We start from the raw sequence: 19,529 nt of genomic DNA, 5'->3' as shown, positions 1-19,529 counted from the left end.
CCAAAAAATAAACACTCTCCAAGTAACATACATGGTAACTCGTAAGCTGGCACGAGGTGTTAAACCCGTGTTATAACGACTGTCGTTTTCCAGCCACACAAGGATAAAGTAAGTTACATACATACATAATACTGAACTTTACATTCAAATATAAAATTTCAAATACTTAACAGCCCGAAAACTTTGTGCCAAAGTAGTGTAACTTCAAAATGAAAAATATGATAAATTATAAATCAGTATTTTTAATGGATAATTTTTAAAAGAATATAAGCTACAGTTTGCATGAGTAGTTACCTTAAATTTGTCCTTATATCCTTCAAATGACTCCATTACTAAACAAGCAGCTTCAACACTTCGTTCTAATCTATTGTCAAGCCCATTGAACCTAAAACAAAATCATTTTTACTATTGGAAGTATTACAAGATTGAATCATACTTCATTTTTTAGAAGTCTTTAAAAATATTATCACCCTGTTTAAAAAAGGCATGATGATGTGAATGAGAGCATGATCATAAAGCGCTGCTAGTTATATACTCGTATAAATGTCCTACAAATAACATTACCTATACATGCTTCCACTAACATCCATTACCACTCGAATTTTTTTCGGTTTTTGTTGTGGCGTTCCAGGCTGTAAAAAGAATTTAAATTTAAACCCAACCAGTTTCTAAACCGCCAACACAAAACTCCATACCTCTGGTTCTTGCTCAGCTCTTCGTTTGTAAATATTTTTCTCACCAGTCAATCCTTCAATAAGTTTCATATCATCCAGCTCACCAGTTGTCTGATGTTTCAACCATTGTCGCTCTTTACCTTTCGCCTTTAATGAAATAAGTATTTTATATTGGAATCCATACAATGTCAACTGGCATGTTAAAAAACACGTACCTATTTTTGAGTTATACCATGGAAGTCATTTTAAAGGTGTTTCTTATGCACTAAACACACATGGTGTATTCATACACCTTATGCTTACTTTCGAGTTATAACATGGATATCACCTTATACACCAGACGTGAACAATTTTTGCATTTTATGCCCACTTTCAATATACAAGTTTAATCATTGTATTATTTACATGATTTATTCCTACCAACCTGTAAACTGTCAAGTATGATTCGTAAAGACTTGACTTGTTTACGAACATGACTGCTAAACTTCTCGTACATGTCGGCATCAAACTCACTCATGCGAATCTCACGAAGTCTAAAATAAATATTACATTAATAAACAAATTGAAATATTTTACATGCAAATGTTGGAGCAATACGGCAACCCTGTTCTCAGTCCTAGGTCAAATTTCCATAGGACCCAAGTCATGAAGAATAGAATGAGCAACTCTGTCAAGATGTGTGCAACATTCATACACTGGTAACTTGAAATAATGTTTAAAAAATAAAGAAAAGAAAAAACCTTTTAACATAGATGTGTTTTAATTAAACAAAGATGTTGTACTCTTGTTGATATATAGATATTTAATGAATAAACAAACCTTTCTTTAAAAGCTTTCTTTGCAACATCTCTTGCTGCCTTTTTCACATGTTCAGGCACAGCTTCCTTTTCCCAATCAGGGACCTGGAAGTGAAAAATAATATATATCAGTTGAATGTATGTGTTTTGAGAAATAAAATACATCCTAATAGTTTCATTTACATAAAAAATACCATTTTAAAAGACACTTTGTTTCTGTATAAAGCAATAGGGCAAATACTCCTCTGCTTATTATATACATGATTACAATTCACTCCTGGAAAACTATAACCCACTCACCTGAGTAACATCATGCCCCATATCCAGTCTATAAGGACCCCCTTTACCCCCTAATCCTGCAGTGTCCCTTCCCCCTGTTCCGCCAGCCCATGTATTACCCCCAACATGAGGAGCATTATCAGGGTCAATCTTCCCGTGTTTCGGAGCCGTTACGTCTTCACCACTCTCTCTTTCTGTGGTGATCTAAAACAGATTTATTATAGGAATATTAGACTAGTCATTTTTTAAGCATCATGCTTTTAACTGAGTTAATATGTATCTCAGCATATTATACCATAATTTACACAAATAAAGTGTTAAAAAAAGGTTCCACTATAATTTACATCAATAAAGGTTAAACAATCTTATTTTATACCAGGTGTTTTTTAACAGGGATACTGTTCTAGGTTGGTTAGCTCTACTCTATATAAGCATTTTTAGAGAGGGCTACGGAAATTGGACAATATTAACCTACCTGTAATCTATCATCACCACCATCCGAACCAATCATGGCTCTCCATTCATCTAACGATCGTTTCAAATTCATCAACCCAGTTTCCCATTCACGAACACAGCTGGAATTTAAGTAAAGCTTTTTTGATAGATTTTACTACTTCGCTTTGAGCATTATTTTTTGTATAGTGTTTCTGGAATCTAAGAATGTCATAACTAAATATTTAGCATGAAGTGTATGAATACCCATGTGTCACAAGATGCTCATGATTTCACTCGGCAGTAAACATGGTATGCATGAATACATGTATAAACTGCATTAGCAGACAGTAAGACACCTATGTTTTATATAACATGATAACTTTTGTTGGCACGAGGTGTATGACACAGAACACCCGCGTTATAATGACTGTCAGTTCCCGGCCCAGAAAAAGGGAAAATTAGCTTTAGCATTTCTCCAATACAGCTGGATGTATAGGAAGACACGAATATAACTTACCCTCCGGCATCCACAGTGTAAAGCACATCATTCTTCCCAACTGCTGTGTTATATCCACTTTCTGAGATGCTACTCTGCCATGATACATATGGAGATTCAGATACAGCTCTGTGCATAAAAAATGAGATACATTAAAAAAACAAAAACAAATGGTAAAATGCTTCTAGTTTAAAAAAGAATCATTCTTGACTTTCAAATCCATCTTGGAGTTTTACTTAAACTAATGAATGATATAATAATAGGCCAACCGACAAACACAACTATTAGTGAATATGAGTGGTGGTGTAAAATAATGTATGGCCGAAAATTCAGACAACCCATAAATGACCACTAGGTTGCGCAATTGCTGTGAAGTGTCTTGACACACACAAACAAAGCATCCTATTCCTATGCTCTTAGCTGTAGGCAGGTGTATTTCTACAATAATATACAATGAACACAATTAATTATTATTGTATATGAGAAGTTTCTGAAAAATAAGTTTGTAACAAACAATATATATTATTAACTCACTGAGGTAGAGGTACATAACGTAGCATATGCTGACCAAGGTCTGCAACTTCCATACAGTGTGTGGTTAAACTTGGTTTAATACCTGAGAGTTTAAAATACACGGTATTTTAATACATTAAATGTGAATTAATTTTTATGTGTAACCCCAAATTGTGTGTCTTGTGGGTAAATCACCAGTGTTTTAACTGTACAGAACCAGTACTATGAAATACGTAACAGACAAAAAGTCCAGAAAATTATATGATATAGATATGTATATATATTTCACCTAAATAGCATGTTTAGTTGCTTTAAAAAAAAAAAATCTTTTTTAAATGTACATTTACTTAAAATATTTAACCAAATGCACAAGATATAACTTACAAAGTTTTAAACTGCTGAAGACAAGATTAACTTGAAAAAAATATATTAAAGCAAAACAACCCACCCTCATTAAATGCAGTATCAGGAACCGATTTAAGCGGAACAATTTTCACAACTTGGTTGGAATCTGATAATATTTGACATGGAGGTTTAGGAGGAACAAATTTCGTCATCCCACGGTATATTGTTCGTCCTTTGTCAAGCAGAGACTCATCTGTATCATTGGTACGAGGGAATGTGTAAATTTCATTCGCTGCCTGGGGAATTGTAAAAAAAGTGTCTTTGGGGATTGAGGTAGTTGAAATGGTTATTAGGTATAAATACTCTAGACATGTGTGTTATAACTTGACAGTAAGCATAAAGTGTATGAAAATATAATGTGTGCCTAGTGTATAAGAAGACACTAATGTTTCAACTCGACAGTGAGCATGAGGTGTATGAATCCACCATGTGTGTCACGTGCATTAGAAGAGGCCTATGTTATATCTTAACGGTGAGCATGATGTGTTTGATAAATCATGTAGATGTATACATACAGTATGTATACATACAGTAACTCAATGGCTATTTTGTTTTTACAGTATACAGCAAGAACAATAACTTAACCCTAACCCTATTATATATTTCTAATCTTTCTTGGTAAGGGCATAAACTCACAGTGAGATCAGGAAAGCCGACAACACACTTTGCATAACAATTCTTATCAACCAACACACGATTGGGTGAATCCACAGCTTGCTTCAATGAAGTGGTGAGCTGTGTGGATGATAATGAAGCAGTGGATGCTGTTATTAAACTTGAAGGTGTGCTGTCTGTAAGGAAATGAATAGGTTATGTTAAGTAAGCAGAATGTCAGTCATACAAAAATGTTAATCACCTACAAAGTTACATCAAGGTAACTCGCAAGCATGCATAAGGTGCATGAAAGCGGAACATACGCATTATATATATTGTATGTAATTTTCCTGTCACGCGAGGATAAAGCAGGTCACAAATTCATTACACATGTTACACAGTTAATATGAGTGAGCTGTATGAAACAAAACATATGTATTATACATATTGTATATAATTTTCCTGCCACTCGAGAATAAAGCAGGTCACACATTCATTACACATGGTACAATGTATGTAATCTAACCATTGTATTTATAGCATAACAACTACAACCGACCTGAGTAAGATCCAAAGCCCATATTCACTCCTTCCTCATTTATCTGGGTAAGTTTATTAGGAATGTTGTCTTCAACAGATTTGGTTGATAGCATGTATTTGCTGTGAAATATAGTTCTTAGTTTGTTGTGGTTTTATATGAGATACATATTTTGCATAAACAAATTATATTTTAACTACACTAAAACAGTTTTTGCTAGAACTATAACTGTATAACTTATTTTCTTAAATTGTTCTTTTTGAAACAGTTCTTATTGTAAAAAGATGTCGTTCTCAAATATGCCAGGAGACCTAAGAAACAGACCAGATCCTACCCATTATCCCATGGACAGTTTCTATACAACAGTAAGGCACATTATTTATGACACTTTATAATGTTTGTTACCAGCATGTTAGTACCTGCTTCTGTAATCAACCATTAGAGGTTTTCTAGACCCATTAAGTCACCTATAGTACCTATAGTAAAAATAAAACCACCCCTATTACTGCAGGAACAGTTTGTACACAACACATTATAAATTACACTCAATATTATTTGTAACTTACATATTTGTATCTGCTTCTGTTATCAACCATTTATCATGTGCTACAAGTTGAAGATCTTGTATTTTAAAATCCACCTTCACCCCATGCACATGCCCGTCTATTGCGTTCAGATGAAATATCTGATGGCTAAAATATGTTTTAAAATAAATTAATATTTATTATATCCAATGATTTTTTTTAAGTCAGGGATAAATTCTTATTGAATTCTATATACTTAAATATATTATATCATAATTTGGTTCTGAAGTTATAATGTGTCCTATCTTACCCCACAGTACTATATACGGGTTGCAGATAAACTTAAATACACTTGCATAAGATGCAATTATATTTATAAAATACTAAAATCTGCTGACTCACCCATTTTCTTCGAAAAATACGACAGTGCAAAACTCCTCGCTAAATTCGCTACACATCTTGTATGGAGGAGTAGAAGGTGTGGAGCTTGATCTTCTCACCGAAAGATGAGGATCACTTGTTCCCTCCATACCAGGGATAAACAATCTTCGAGTAGCTCCGGAGTTTGTGTCAATCATCAGGAGAAATTTGCTCTGAAAAAATAAATTGTTTATATTCTGTCCTACTTGGGTAAAGGTACAGTATATTCATTAAGACCATAACTGTTGTGCGTTTAAAGCTTGGGACCTGAGATTTTGGCAAGAGTTGACCCATTATCACAGAACACCCGCGTTATTATCCCGTAAACCATGGTGGCACAGTCCATTAGTGACCACTAGGTTAGAGCAATGTTAGTTCAGTTTTTTATACAATCCAACAATATATACATAATAACTCTTAAGCAAGAATAAGGTGTATAAAAATACAGATAAGGCACAATAGAACACCCATATTACAATATCTTATATCTTTCCAGCAGGCGAGGACAAATAAGTTACAATAATATTCCACCAACCTTTTGTTCAAACAGCAACAGTTGTCCCTGCAATGATGGACCAAGTGGTGCAATCTTTACATTAGCGTGGGACATGGATCCAACATTAGGAAAGACATCATACATGTCAATATATTTTACTACAGAACTGCCACGCTGGTTCACATACAGAGCAGACCCATTCACAGCAAAAATGTTTACTGTGTCCACTGGTCCACCTGGAAATATACAACAAAATAACATTTACTGAGGCATATGAGCTAACTTGGGCATAAATTTCATGTCTCCTAACCTACCTTCCTGTAGGACCTCATTCTCACCAATATTGTATAGAAAAAAATAGCATGTTAAATGACAATAGTTTAACAAGTGACAGTGCTAAGAAACTGGAAATACATTTGTTAAAAACAGTTGTTTTAGATATACACTGTGTTGCAGCAACAGCAGTTTTATAAAAAATACTTAATATTTTTTCTTATAATATTAGGCTAAAAAACGTCACTTACTTTTACTGATAGCAATATCAGTTATGATGTTTGTCCTAAAGAACTGTGGAAGTTGCCAGTGAGCAAATTGTTCACTGAAGTCCAAACCTCGGTCCTCAGTGCGGTCTATGTCGTAGTTTTGAACAGTCAAGTGTACTGGACCCTGTGTTGGAAAGTTTATTAAATTTAATAATTTTGATTTGAGTTTCCCAGATTTGTTTTTTTTTTCTTTTTTTTCTCTATTTTTTCTTTTTATATTTCTGCTTGGAGAGGGGGGGGGGGGAGTTTATGTGAAACAATCATATAAAAACATGCATGTAATATAAACATTTTGTAATTTTGTACCACTGTTGCTCTTTGTAAAAAACATTTTAGCAAAGAAACACATGGTATATGATCTCTCCATGATAACTAACAGGAAAAACAAGGGACTTTCATAGATTTTCCCACATTGGTCCATCTCTATACCTTATGCTAACTAACATGATTGTCAAACTACATACAAAGCATAAATATTAGAATTAGATTCAAAAACCTTACCACATACGATACCCAATGGTGTATTGATACATTTTGATAAAACAAGCTATAATTGTGTTTAGAATTCAATTACCTTAACTGACATTTCAAATGATTCTACTTCACATTGTGAGGAAGATTGATGTAAGAGATTCCAATAACCACTTAGTTTTGGAACTGACAGCGGCAAACTACAAAAAACAAGATTTGTGTGAGTAAAATTTTATTTCAGATTCAACTTGAACAAAAGTGAGACAATTTGACACAAAGATAGTTTGCATAGTTTCACATACAAGTGGTCATGGTTTAAAGTACTGAAAAAAAATGGTTTCTCAAAAGTGTTTTTGAAGGGTGTCTGAAAATATAGTTGTAAAACAACATAAAGAATCTGTAGTTTTTTTGGATGTTATACAACGTCTCAATGGCCAATGCAGTTTAATCGTCAAGACCTTATGCACTGACTAATTAGCTAAATTTACTAAAAAATACAGGTTTGTAAAAGTTGTTTTCAGTAATTAAAACACAATATGAATAAAGATTTCATGACCAAAAAAAATTCAAAAAAACAAAGACCAAAAATTGGGAAAATAAGTTTTCAATTTGGTAAAAATAATTACAAAACGTCATATATTGTGTCTATGCTCTTACGGCTTCGCAAGTCTGACATCGTGTGGCTTAGCACCGACAGGAATCCCATGTTTATGCATGACCGATGCTAGTTGTTCCTTTGTCTCTTTACTGTATGCATCAAAATCAAACACGTTTCGTACAACATTTGCTAAACCTTCTTTTGGAAATTTCTGAAAAAGAGCAAATGTTAAAACTACTGTGGAATACTGACAGAAAAAATTATCTACAAAGTTCTATAAACGGTAAAAATCAGGTCAAAAGTTATGACATTAGGACAACTTTTAAAACAGGGGTAATATCATTTTTTTAGCAACCCAGTTTTTTAAATGAGCTTTTAGCCTAATAATATTTAACACAGTTTCTTTTTTCCAATAGCTAGACGCAACTGTATTTTAACAACGTAAAAATTCAAATTGACACCTATATATTTTTTCACTCCATCCTTTTCGTTTTAACAATTTTCCAATCTTCGCTATCGAAATCGAAAAAAAACACAAATAAAAGTTATTATTATAACTCCTACCTCCAAATGCTTAACAATATTGACCACTTCCCTTGTTGAATAAGGATACGATATCAACCCACGATCTGCCAAGTCTCTCAGCTCACCAAAAGCAGCAACCAATTTCTTCAGAGAAGCTTCTGGCACATTTTCCCCATATTGCCGCAGCATATCTAATTCTGAGCTCACACTGGGGTTATCTACAGCATGGCAACTAAACACATCACCTGTGATGCAAAGTCACTTATAAATAAAAGAATTTGATTGTATGTTTACTGTATACAATCTGACAAAATCAAAATGAATAGATGATTAAGGTTTTATGGTTTTACATCATTTTTGCTAATTATAACTCGTTGTATGATACTTAAAAAGTTAAAAATGTTAATCGAAATAATTAGACACCACTTTTTAAAAAAAATAAGGAAACACTATTAAAAAAGATCAGGAAGCACTGTTTAAAAAGTTATTAAACACAGGCCTACAAAGCCAAACAAATATTTCTTCCTTACCAACAGCTCCAAAGAAATCATTCCCTAGAAAGGGGAATCCCGGTCGATTAGCGAGAACGAACATCCGGAAGTCTGGATGAAGGAGGATCACTTCTTTGTTGGAGGTGGAGGATGAAAGATGATCTAACTCCGAAGGATCTGGTGGGATTATAAGGATGAGGATGGGATTTTGGGTATCAGTTTAAAAAGTGAATTGTTTTTGTGTCACTGGTATGTGATTTTAATCTATATTAACAGTCAATTTTGTAGGTTTGTTTTTAAGTGTGTTTTAATGACCACCATTTTATAGTATAGTTACACATGTTTTTTTTCATTTTATATACTATTTTTACCTTTATTACCGTGTGTGAGGTTGTTTATATATTAATGTATAACTTGGTGACATTTCTTGGCACATATGTCAAATTGACAAAGAATCTTAGTTTTAACCAACATAACTTTCTAGCCTGTTTTTAAGTGTGTTATAATGATCACTATTTTATAGTAACCCATGTATTTTTTGTTTATATACTATTTTAGTATTATTACCTGCATCACCATGGGTCCATGACTAATGGGGCAAAGTAAAGTTAATTATATATTCATGTATAACTAGGTGACATTCTTAGCACAGAATCTTAGGTTTAATCCACATAAACTTCTAGCCTTGCTTTGTTGCAAAGGTGAAAGTGGCTTGTCATGAAAGCTTATACATTTAGGCCACAGTTGGCCTATTACACTGTAGTGATGTGACAAAACAGCCACAAGTAATTAACAACAGTCAATGCTATGCATAATTTAGACAAAATATTTGTGTCACAATGTAACAAAACACCAACCTGTTACAATCTTTCTCCCATCTGCAAGCGTGGCTCTTCCAGATTCAAGTAGAGCTTTCAATATACAAGTAACATGGGTGGGAGCTTTGTCTGCTTCATCAACCACAAGAGCATGACCTAACCTTGCAGCTCTAACAAGTGCAGAATCCTCATATACAATGATACCATCACGAACTGTGGGTTGCACAGTTAAGCTTTGAACTGTGGTATCCCTTTGTTAATTGAGTATAAATAGTAAATGAGTTTTTCTTATACGCAACCACATGTATAAATATATATTTAACTTGCTTTGTCTTTGCGTGAGCAAAAAAGGAAAGGTGTTATAACACGGATGTTTTGCTTTATAAACCTTGTGTTTACGAGTAACCACATATGTAACTTTGTTGGTGATTTATAAAGATTCAGACCCAAAATGCATGCTTAGGGTAATACATTGTTTTAAAGTAGTAAGTGTTACACCTATACAGTTGCACATTACAACATTTGCTTGGATTTAAACATTTTTAGTTGAATTAAATTGATTCAATTTAAACAATACAATTGATAAAAGGATAAAAATGCCTAAAAACATTATAATAAAAGGCTGTTAATTTATCTTACAACAATGACACTTCATAGTCAAAATCACCTGAAACTTACCTATGCAGTTGAAGGTATTCTCTTGGTTTATTAAGAAGATGCAAAAATCGATCCACGATCTTATTCTTACCAACTCCCTGGATAATACAACAATAACTGTAACTGTGAAGGGGACACAGTTTAATAAATACTAAGTATACATATAAATCACTGGTTTGACTTGTCGTTAACAAATTGGGATTACCTATAGGCTATGTTTATGCATTTTTTTACAGCTAGCAAAAAAATCGTTTTGTATATTAAGTACTTACAGTATAACAAAAACTCACAAATTTTTATATTTTAAGTTAACTAAAGAAGCATGCCATTAAGTTTCACATTAGGTAATACTAAAAAGCATGGCAATATAGCTACCATGTAAACTGTGCAAGAAAACTCTTATATTATATCTATGTTATTCTACCACACAAGGATAAACCGCATACCTGGTTTCCCACCAACAAGATATGTTCACCCAGGTTATAATCCTGCAGCATGTCCCTCATCACTGATAGATGCTGAGCATTATCATAGAAGAGGACATCAGGAACCTTTGCAACAGAAGATTCAGCTTCAACATTATCTCCTGTGTATACAGGGGCAGATACGTCGCCAATTTTAAGAATTCCTTCTTTTATTTCACCTAAAAATATTTTTTTAGGGAAAGAAAATCTTATAAAAATTGTTAAAAAGTGTTAGATAAGAAATGTTTTTTTAAGTATTTTATTTAGGGTAATCGGTCATGTCTTTAAATCTCAGGTCACATGTGTCAATCTGCAGGACCTCATGCATATATAATAGAATAGCATTTAATTTGAAAAACTTACAAGAAATATCATTCATAGTAAGATCCTGAACAGGGAAAGGGTCGGGGGGTAATCCACTTTTTTCTAAAGCCCCACACAACGCAGAACGTGCTAATTGTGGAAGAAACCTAAAAAAGAGAAAAGTTTAATAATCAGAGCTGTAAAAAGCCAATAACATTGATTCAAGCATTATTATATTTTTTGTGAAACAATTTATATGTAGTTGCCAAGATTTGTAATTTTTTTTTTTTATTTCGTATTCAAGTTTTACTTGTTAAACTCTTGAATAAAGAGACAGAAAATCACAACACCCATACTATATGTATTCTGGCATTACAAGGTTGAGACTAAGACTACAAGTCATGCTTTTATGTTTTATTTGCTTATGTAAGTTATATTTGTTTAACTCCCGAATAAATAGACAGAAAGTCACAATAGTCGTATTACATGCATTAGACTTTTATGCACTATTGTATTTAAAATATTTAAAACTTACAAACCTGGACAAGCAAGCTTTATGAACCGCATCTGAAACTAGTTCGGACCGGTTTACATTATGGTGACTCGCTGCCAGCCTTTTGCTGATTCGTACTAACTGTCGAGTGGATAGAGAAGCAGCTAGCGACACTGAGTTGGCATCTTTGGCAGATCTGAGTTTCTGACATAACTTGAGCAAACCTTTGATTTCAGTAAGACTTACATCAGGTACCTGTTCAAACATATTTGTTATTAATTAAACTAGTGATTACTTTATTGTTAACACTGAATGAAGGTTATAGAATGTTAATCTTATTCTATAACATAGGTGTCTTCTTATATACTAGACACACATGGTGCATTAAACGCCTCATGCTCACTGTCGAGTTATAACATAGGTGTCTTCCTATACCCTAGACACACATCACACATGATACATTCATGCACCTCATGCTTGCTAAAACATAAAAATACCATTTTAAACTCACAAGTTTCTGAATAATTTCCATCTCATTATTGATACTTAGAGGTTCCATGTGATGGTACAAGAAGAGGGTGAGTAGTTCGGGGTTCAACCATTGTTGGGATGACCCCTGAGTGGGGGGTTCCGCTACACCGACCATGCGGAACGATGGGTGAATACGATAAACTGACCTAAAATTTCAATATTTTAACATTTGTCGGCATCATATTCATAACCTATTTATAAAAATAAGACACAACTTTTCACGTAATTGATTTACAAATCTATGTAACTTTCTACCAGTTTAAAAGTTTTAACAAAACATTCATAATAAAAAGAATTAATTGTATATTTATAATAAAATCTATAAAAATGTTACTTTTCATTCAATTCTTGATCAGTAAGATTCAATTTTTCTTTCATTCCATCAAACTTGTCGTGTCTTATCAACCGAGTGCCATCATGAAGAGTTACTTCTCTATCATGAACCAATCTGTCATATAACATGTATTTAATTATCTTTTCAAATACAGGAACTACAATAAGATTAATTAAAACAGCCATGGTATAGCATGAGTTCTTTAATATTCTTTTTGTTCAATATAGAAACACCATCATTTTGAAGAAAGGTTTTTACATTACATCATGTTAAAACTTATGTAAACTGAGTTGCACCTCACCGGAGCTAGCTTAACACACATTTAGTGTATAATTATAACAAGGCCACCTATCATACCAAAATACCACCTTTTGAAAAATTGTATTTTAAAAATATAATTCCAACACCACCTTTGTAAAATTGATAAAGTTCCTGGGTTGACTCGGTTCAGTCCATCCAGTACAGCCATCCCTCCTTCCATTGCTGCTTCTATTAGTGGTGATAACTTCCATACAGTGTCACCATTAGGCAGTGTGTATCGTTGTTGTAATAAGTCCCGAGCTGTCATGTCTTGGTACATAAGCACGGGTTCTGTCCGGTAATTTAAAAGCCGGGAGAACTCGCGTATGACGCTAGATTTCCCACAACCCTGTGTTAAAACAAAAAACTTTGGTAAAAAAGTTCCAAACTATGTGACAAATTTGTGCACCTGCATGTACTTAACGTTTCTACCATTGTGGACATATGTATTATTGGGAAAAACACTCAACAGTAATTGCTTCAATCTGGTGGTCCTGCTGGACTCTCTAAATTGTCAAATCGTGCACTATATATATAAGGTTACAAGTTATATAATACGTCGTAACCGGCATAAAGTGTATGTGATAAAACATCAAGTCATAACAACTGTCGATGCCCTGCCGCACGAGGGTAAATTAGATACAATTAATGTTCCACCTAAAAATATATATTGCAAATTTTAGGCGCAGTCTTACCTTCCCACCCACTATACAAACATCCATGGCAGTATGACTAAGCATTAAGTCAGCAAGTAAGCGTTGGTGATATGGTGTTGCAACAAATTCATCTTTAACTGAAGATCGTGGTCCATGTATGTGATCACCACACGATACCTGGGATATAATATAATATATTGGTTTTTGCAGTGGTTAGGCGCTTGTATCATAACCAAATGATACTAGGTTCAAACCTAAGCAATGACATTGATAACATTGATAGGTGTATGACTGTATGCGTCCTAGAGAAAGACACTTTAAGGAGATTGCTCCAGCCCAGTGTTCACTAATACGTTTTCAAAATTGTCAGCCATACATTAAAAAATTCTAAAATAAAACCGCCTGCAAGTAGATATTTCACCTTAAATGAATGAGTTTGTTGATTTGAAGCAAGAGTTACAGCCGCTTGATTATTCTTGTGGTGAATATCTTTTAACACAAGTGAGTCTACACTTGAATTTAAAGAAATATCAAATTTCTGTAAAAAAGAAAAAAAACTGATGTATAAGTTTTAACCTTCTATAACACAGTCTCTAGTAATGTATTTTCACTGACAAATTATAAAAGATAATATTCTTTATTTTCAATTTTCCTAACATATTTTATAAATACTTGTTTATGTAGTTCGTACCTTATAAATATCTTCTACAGCTTGAGTGCCATCTTTGTTTAATACAAGTTTGTAAGGATACAAGCGAGATAGAAGGTTTTGTATTGGATATTTTGGTAACTGTAACAGAACAAAAGTTACAGGAAATAACAAATTTTAATTTAAAATAAAAAAAATCAAACCTATGCCTGGCTTTTCTGGGCACTTTACACTAATAGAAAAAAAGGATCTTATCACTGTTTTTTTTCTTGTTTTTATGGCTATAGCAATTTTGCATAAACTGCTTTAGCATGAAGCGTTTTACTCACTGAATTTGTATATTCCAGATGCTATTACACAACGTTTAAAGGTATGAGAAGAGTCTGTACTATGTACGATACTATAAAATTTAATTTAAAACGCACTATATTTCTCCTAGTAAGGTGTAAACATGACATATACCTCACAACACATACTGAGCAATAGCATTTACTATTGATTAAAAGCAACTCCCACCTTTTCCATTATCTTTGCAGCTTTAATGAGATTATCAAGTGGAAAATGAGGTAGACCTAAGTTAGCAGAGTCTTGTGTCACCAATGCAGAAGCACAGGACAGAGTTTCGGCAAGAAGAGTTTCATTTACTGATGGAGCAGTTTTGTAAAGCTCTTCTAGTTGGTCCTTGGGGTAAAAGGTTGTCAATCATTTTGGAGCACAAAATATATTTAAATATGGAATAAATCTATTTTTTATTAAGTTAGATAAAAATTATGTTATTGGTTAAAAGTTAAGACAAGTCTTATAACCTTTACTACACAGAGAGAATATTATTCAGAGAATTTACAATTATATTCTTGCCAAATAATTTGAAATTTAAGACAAAAAAGTCAAAGCGTGCAGAAAATCAAAATTATATATGAATGTAAAAATTATAACAGACCAAACCTGATGCAAAACTTAAATGAATGAATGAAATTTATTTTATCTTTGTTAAAATGGATAAAACCAAAAAACAAATAACATTTTGGATAAAAGTTTACAATTTTTTTTTTTACAAAAGCTTAAAAAAAAAAAAAAAAAAAAATAAAATAAACAACTAATTATTTAAGCAGAATTAAACTTACACTAAACCCAAGATGATAAACATCCCTGGCTTGAAACCTTGACCTTAATGGAGGGTCTAATGGGTGGCCTCGATATTTAGGAACTGGTAATCCTAAAGCAAATACTCTGAAGTTTTCACTGACACGAACTAGTTGCCAGTCATCCAAAGTTTTCTTTGAATGGTCCTGTTAATGCAAGGGTGTGGTAAGGTTATTTTGCCACCATAGGTAGAATGAATAAATAAAGGTTTTACCCTCGCATAGTGAGGCAAAGGCAGAACTTTTAATATGACTGTTCTGTTTTATACACCTCGTGCCCACTTATGAGTTACAACATGCATTGTGATTTTCGTAATTTATTGCTGATAATTTAAATAACACGTAAGCAACCACTGGGTTTGAGAATTTACTTAAAAGTGCCTTGCCCAGAAACATTTGCCAATCAAAAATTATTTTTATGACAGAGTCAGCATACATCAATAGCTAAACAACCTGTAGAAGTTGATCATAGCGTTTGTGGTGCATTAAAAACCTCCCATCATCTAATTGCATCTCTCTATTCTCAAGCAGGTTGTTCAACGCAGGTAGGACATTCCTTTCAGCTTTCTCTACTCCCTCAATTATCAACACACGTCCTTCAACAGCAGCTCGAACTGCACACTGATAAAAATAAAAGGTAACAGTAACAATGCAATCTCAAGAACCAACCAGTCAATTTTTTTTAAATATCATTTAGTGTATGCCTGGCAGAAATAACGGGATAGTCAAAGAATTGTTGTCTATGAGGCAATTTTAATATCCTAATCATAATTCAATTAAAATTAGAAATGTTTAAAGCTGTTAAATTGGTACTATATATATATATTTCTGGGACCTGAGGTCCTACATTGAGGCATTACTAAGGGCCTGGGATAGGCCAGATTTGGATTAGAAGTAAAAATGCAACAATAAATAGCTTTAAACCTGGTCAATATAAAATGAGGTTCCTTGTTTCATTTCTCTTCTTTGTTTTAAATCACTTTCAGTTGTATCTCTTGATAAGGATATGTATTCCACTTCTTTTCTTGTAAGTTCCTATATAATATTATTAAACGAAACTTATGTAAATGTACATTTTTGGTAAATAAGTGCAAGTGTTCCACTTTATTGTTACGTTTATCATTTGGTTTGGTGTTTTACTATATAGAAACAGGTTTTACAATTTTGTTAAAAGTCTATACAAAAAGAATGTCCAAAATATAGTTCATTTACCACATAAATCAATGTGGTTCCTTATGTTTGGGGCCATGAATATAACTACATTTTAACAATATCAACTAGGATTTTATTTAAAATAAAAAAACATTACACCTATGTCATCCATCAACACAACCCACCAAATATTGCATTGCAATTAATCGACGTAAAGGTCCAGGTGGACCAATTAAAAACACATCTTGTCCAAGAATATCTTTTTGAGCCAACCATTTCATATGACGAAGAATAGATTGAGGTAGCTCTTTGTTTTCCACAACTACAAAGAATTATCGTATTATACTCATAATACATCTACTAAACTTTGGCTGACATATGTAAATGATAAATGTTTCTATTTATCCCAAATCCCAGATAGAGGGGCAATGACATTTCTACCAACACAGGTGTTCTGTTTCATACACCTCTAACTGAAGGTAGCAGCATCAAGCCTTGAAACTGTATCTTCAGGAAAAGAGACATGCTAGATGCTACTATTTATGAAACTTTTTTATAAATGTATTAGATGTATGGCTGACCTCTACCAAACAGACTATATAAGTTACAAGCCACCATATATGCTGCGTGACAGTATGCTAGAATTATAAACCAATTGACTATTTGCCCTATTATTGGTCTTGATTTAATAACAATAATAATAAACATACAAATGTAAACTTACCATATGCATATGGAACTAGCTCAGGATTTTGTGGAGTTTTTACAGGAACTTTAACATTACCAATAGAAACATATCCATCTAGGTGAAAATATGTTTATTTACTATTAAATATATCTGTGTTTGGACACTTTTAAAGCTTCATTTGAAAAGCATAGTCACACAGAAACTGGTACTAAAAACACTTAAAAACACAAGTTACTGGCTAATTTATGAACCTTATATGTGATGTAAAAATCAGTGTAGGACCCATTTTACAATGTAAAATAAAACACTATAATGAGTCAACCCCTAATTAAAACGTTGCGGTAACATGTCACCTCAAATGGGGTACTTCCGTCAATATTTACAGAGAAAATATAAAATGGGTTCTTATTGCTTACCATGTTTGTGTCTTGAACACGTAACATGTTGATTATCCTTGTTTAGTACAGCACGGAGATGGTTTATTCTTCGTACTGATTTCTCTGTCTTTATTAATATACGCAACATTTATAAATATATATTATATTATTATATATGTACATTAAAACTCAATCCTGTAACACCGATATTGTTTATATTTAAATCTAACTGTGTATGGCTGTGAGATGTTTTAACTGAGTGAAAAGAAGGCTGGAACAAATAAATATGAAAAAAATAGTTTCGGCTGTCAATACGGCAATAACGAAATGTAAAATAAAAACTTCAGTTATTCACTGGTAGATTGCCGAAGTGTGAATGCTAATCTTTGAACAATTTAGCTAACTTAATGCATTTGTTTGACAAATTACATACTGTTCAAATCGGAATAAAACAAATATCTTTTTAACAAAGGTGGTATATTTAACATGTTTATAGCAGACAGGCCAGTGTTTTGAAGCATGGTTTGTCTAATTGTCCATCTGCATAACTCTTGTAGGTTAGGAGCCACCATGGCTATTTCAGCATGTGTAAAATCAAGACTGTTGCTGCAAACTTTAAATGATATGTTTGGTATGACAGAAAACAACAAGTTTAGTTTTTTAATGTTGATATTTTCAATTTCATCATTTTCGTCATCTTCGTTTGAAGATAAAAGCGAACTTTGTAAAACATTGAAGAATTTGACGTGAATCTTCTGAGCAGAAGAAGGAAGCTCGTTATTTAACATTTTCTCATGAAGTCCGTATTTTAGTAGAACCTTTAAAACGTAAAACGAATGCTGTTCAGAGGAAATCATCATAGGAATGAACATGGATTTGTCCACAAATTTACCAGACAAGGCAGCTCCACGTGATAAGAGAATCTCAAGCACTTGGGCAGTTTCAACCAACTCAAAACACCAAGGTAGCAAATTGCAAAGAATGTCTTCACCGTAAAATAAAGTATCAGTTAAATCTGCAGCAATACAGTCAGGTAATAATCCATCAATGGTGTAGCCAGCATCAAGTAATGCAAGCAAGCATCCTGCACAAGCACCCTGTACAGCTATTGATACTGGAGAGCAGGATTTTAGCAAACCAAGTTTCTTTTTACTTGTATATTGCACTAAAAGCTTTACAGCTTGCAGGTTGCCAAGATAGGCAGCTGCTGCAATAGGAGAAACTTCTATATCATGTTTTCCAAAGTTACACATAGCTGACAAGTGAGGGTCAGCATTATGATTGAGCAGCAGTTGAATAATTTCTGTATAATCACGCTGCACTGCAAGGTACAGTGGTGTAAAGTGTTTCTCATCGCAAGCATTAACGTTACAGTGATTATCAAGCAATATGTTTGTAATTGCAATTCTATTCAGAGTGTCTTTAATACAGACTGCAATGTGCAAAGGGGTTCTACCAAAATCATCTATAAACTCAATGTTTATTTCAGCCTTCAGTAGAATTTTTACACTTTCTAAATTCTCATGAGTTACCGCAGCATGAAGGGGGGACCCTTCTGATCCATCACCGATTAACTCACTAACAATAATCCCAGGAAATTTACCTAATATTAGTTTTAATATATCAGGATAGTGAACACTTCTCATAAGAGCATCACATAGATCAGGCTCATTAGTTTGGCAAAGGTTGAGCAATATTTCCACAGTGTTAAGATACCCACCTGCTACAGCTAAGCACAAGGGGCTTCCAGCGGCCATAACGTCAAACGGTAATGGCCATATCTCAGAAGGGACTTCGCCATTTTCTAATGCTGTTTCAATTAAAAGTTGAACGCACTCAGTATGGCCTTTGCTTGCAGCTTCATGAATTGGAAACCAGCCCCTGTTATCCTTCACGCAGTAATCCTTTTGTTCCAGCAGCAACCTTTTAAGTAACTCCACATTGCCGTTTCTGGCTGCTAACCCAACAGCCGAGCATGTGTCTACGTATGACAGGCCAAATAACTCGGCCATATTAAAGCGACATTACGGTCCATGCAATACACTATAGACTACACTGACAACCTACACGGCGTATATTAATGTTAGGAATGTACAATAAAAAGAATGACTCAACACATTTGTGGTTAAGGACTTTGGACCTGAAATTAGGGGATTCCCGAATACCT

At 33.5% G+C, this 19,529-nt stretch overlaps 2 protein-coding genes across 2 annotated transcripts; both read right to left on the bottom strand.

Annotated features, from left to right (window-relative positions):
* Positions 1-294: 294 nt before the first annotated feature.
* LOC100181759 (von Willebrand factor A domain-containing protein 8) lies at positions 295-17,557 on the bottom strand (the record flags this gene model as incomplete). The annotated part of the gene is given in 38 exon segments (XM_018811768.1): positions 295-385; positions 565-632; positions 696-821; positions 1,099-1,207; positions 1,494-1,576; positions 1,772-1,954; positions 2,226-2,325; positions 2,703-2,810; positions 3,216-3,297; positions 3,643-3,835; positions 4,236-4,390; positions 4,753-4,853; positions 5,298-5,423; positions 5,658-5,848; positions 6,211-6,407; positions 6,696-6,837; positions 7,288-7,384; positions 7,842-7,993; positions 8,347-8,552; positions 8,838-8,975; positions 9,656-9,867; positions 10,295-10,371; positions 10,720-10,916; positions 11,101-11,207; positions 11,580-11,788; positions 12,045-12,210; positions 12,399-12,512; positions 12,809-13,047; positions 13,394-13,531; positions 13,776-13,892; positions 14,046-14,144; positions 14,520-14,684; positions 15,128-15,292; positions 15,599-15,766; positions 16,070-16,180; positions 16,483-16,619; positions 17,022-17,099; positions 17,402-17,557. Coding segments are annotated over 38 exon segments (5,256 nt in total), but the record flags the coding sequence as incomplete, so codon positions are not given.
* Positions 17,558-19,454, bottom strand: LOC100180235 (ankyrin repeat and SOCS box protein 3). Its single transcript, XM_002119949.5, has one exon. It carries the CDS (start codon positions 19,372-19,374, stop codon positions 17,788-17,790), a length of 1,587 nt encoding a protein of 528 aa, XP_002119985.1. The 5' UTR covers positions 19,375-19,454; the 3' UTR covers positions 17,558-17,787.
* Positions 19,455-19,529: the final 75 nt, after the last annotated feature.

The sequence above is a fragment of the Ciona intestinalis genome, chromosome 4 (genome assembly GCF_000224145.3).
Source record: "Ciona intestinalis chromosome 4, KH, whole genome shotgun sequence".
Lineage (NCBI taxonomy): Eukaryota > Metazoa > Chordata > Ascidiacea > Phlebobranchia > Cionidae > Ciona > Ciona intestinalis.
This window is presented reverse-complemented; position numbering and strand designations above follow the sequence as displayed.

Coding starts and splice junctions, on each gene's coding strand:
- LOC100180235 (XM_002119949.5), bottom strand. CDS start 19,374: ATGGCCGAGTTATTTGGCCTGTCATACGTAGACACATGCTCGGCTGTT.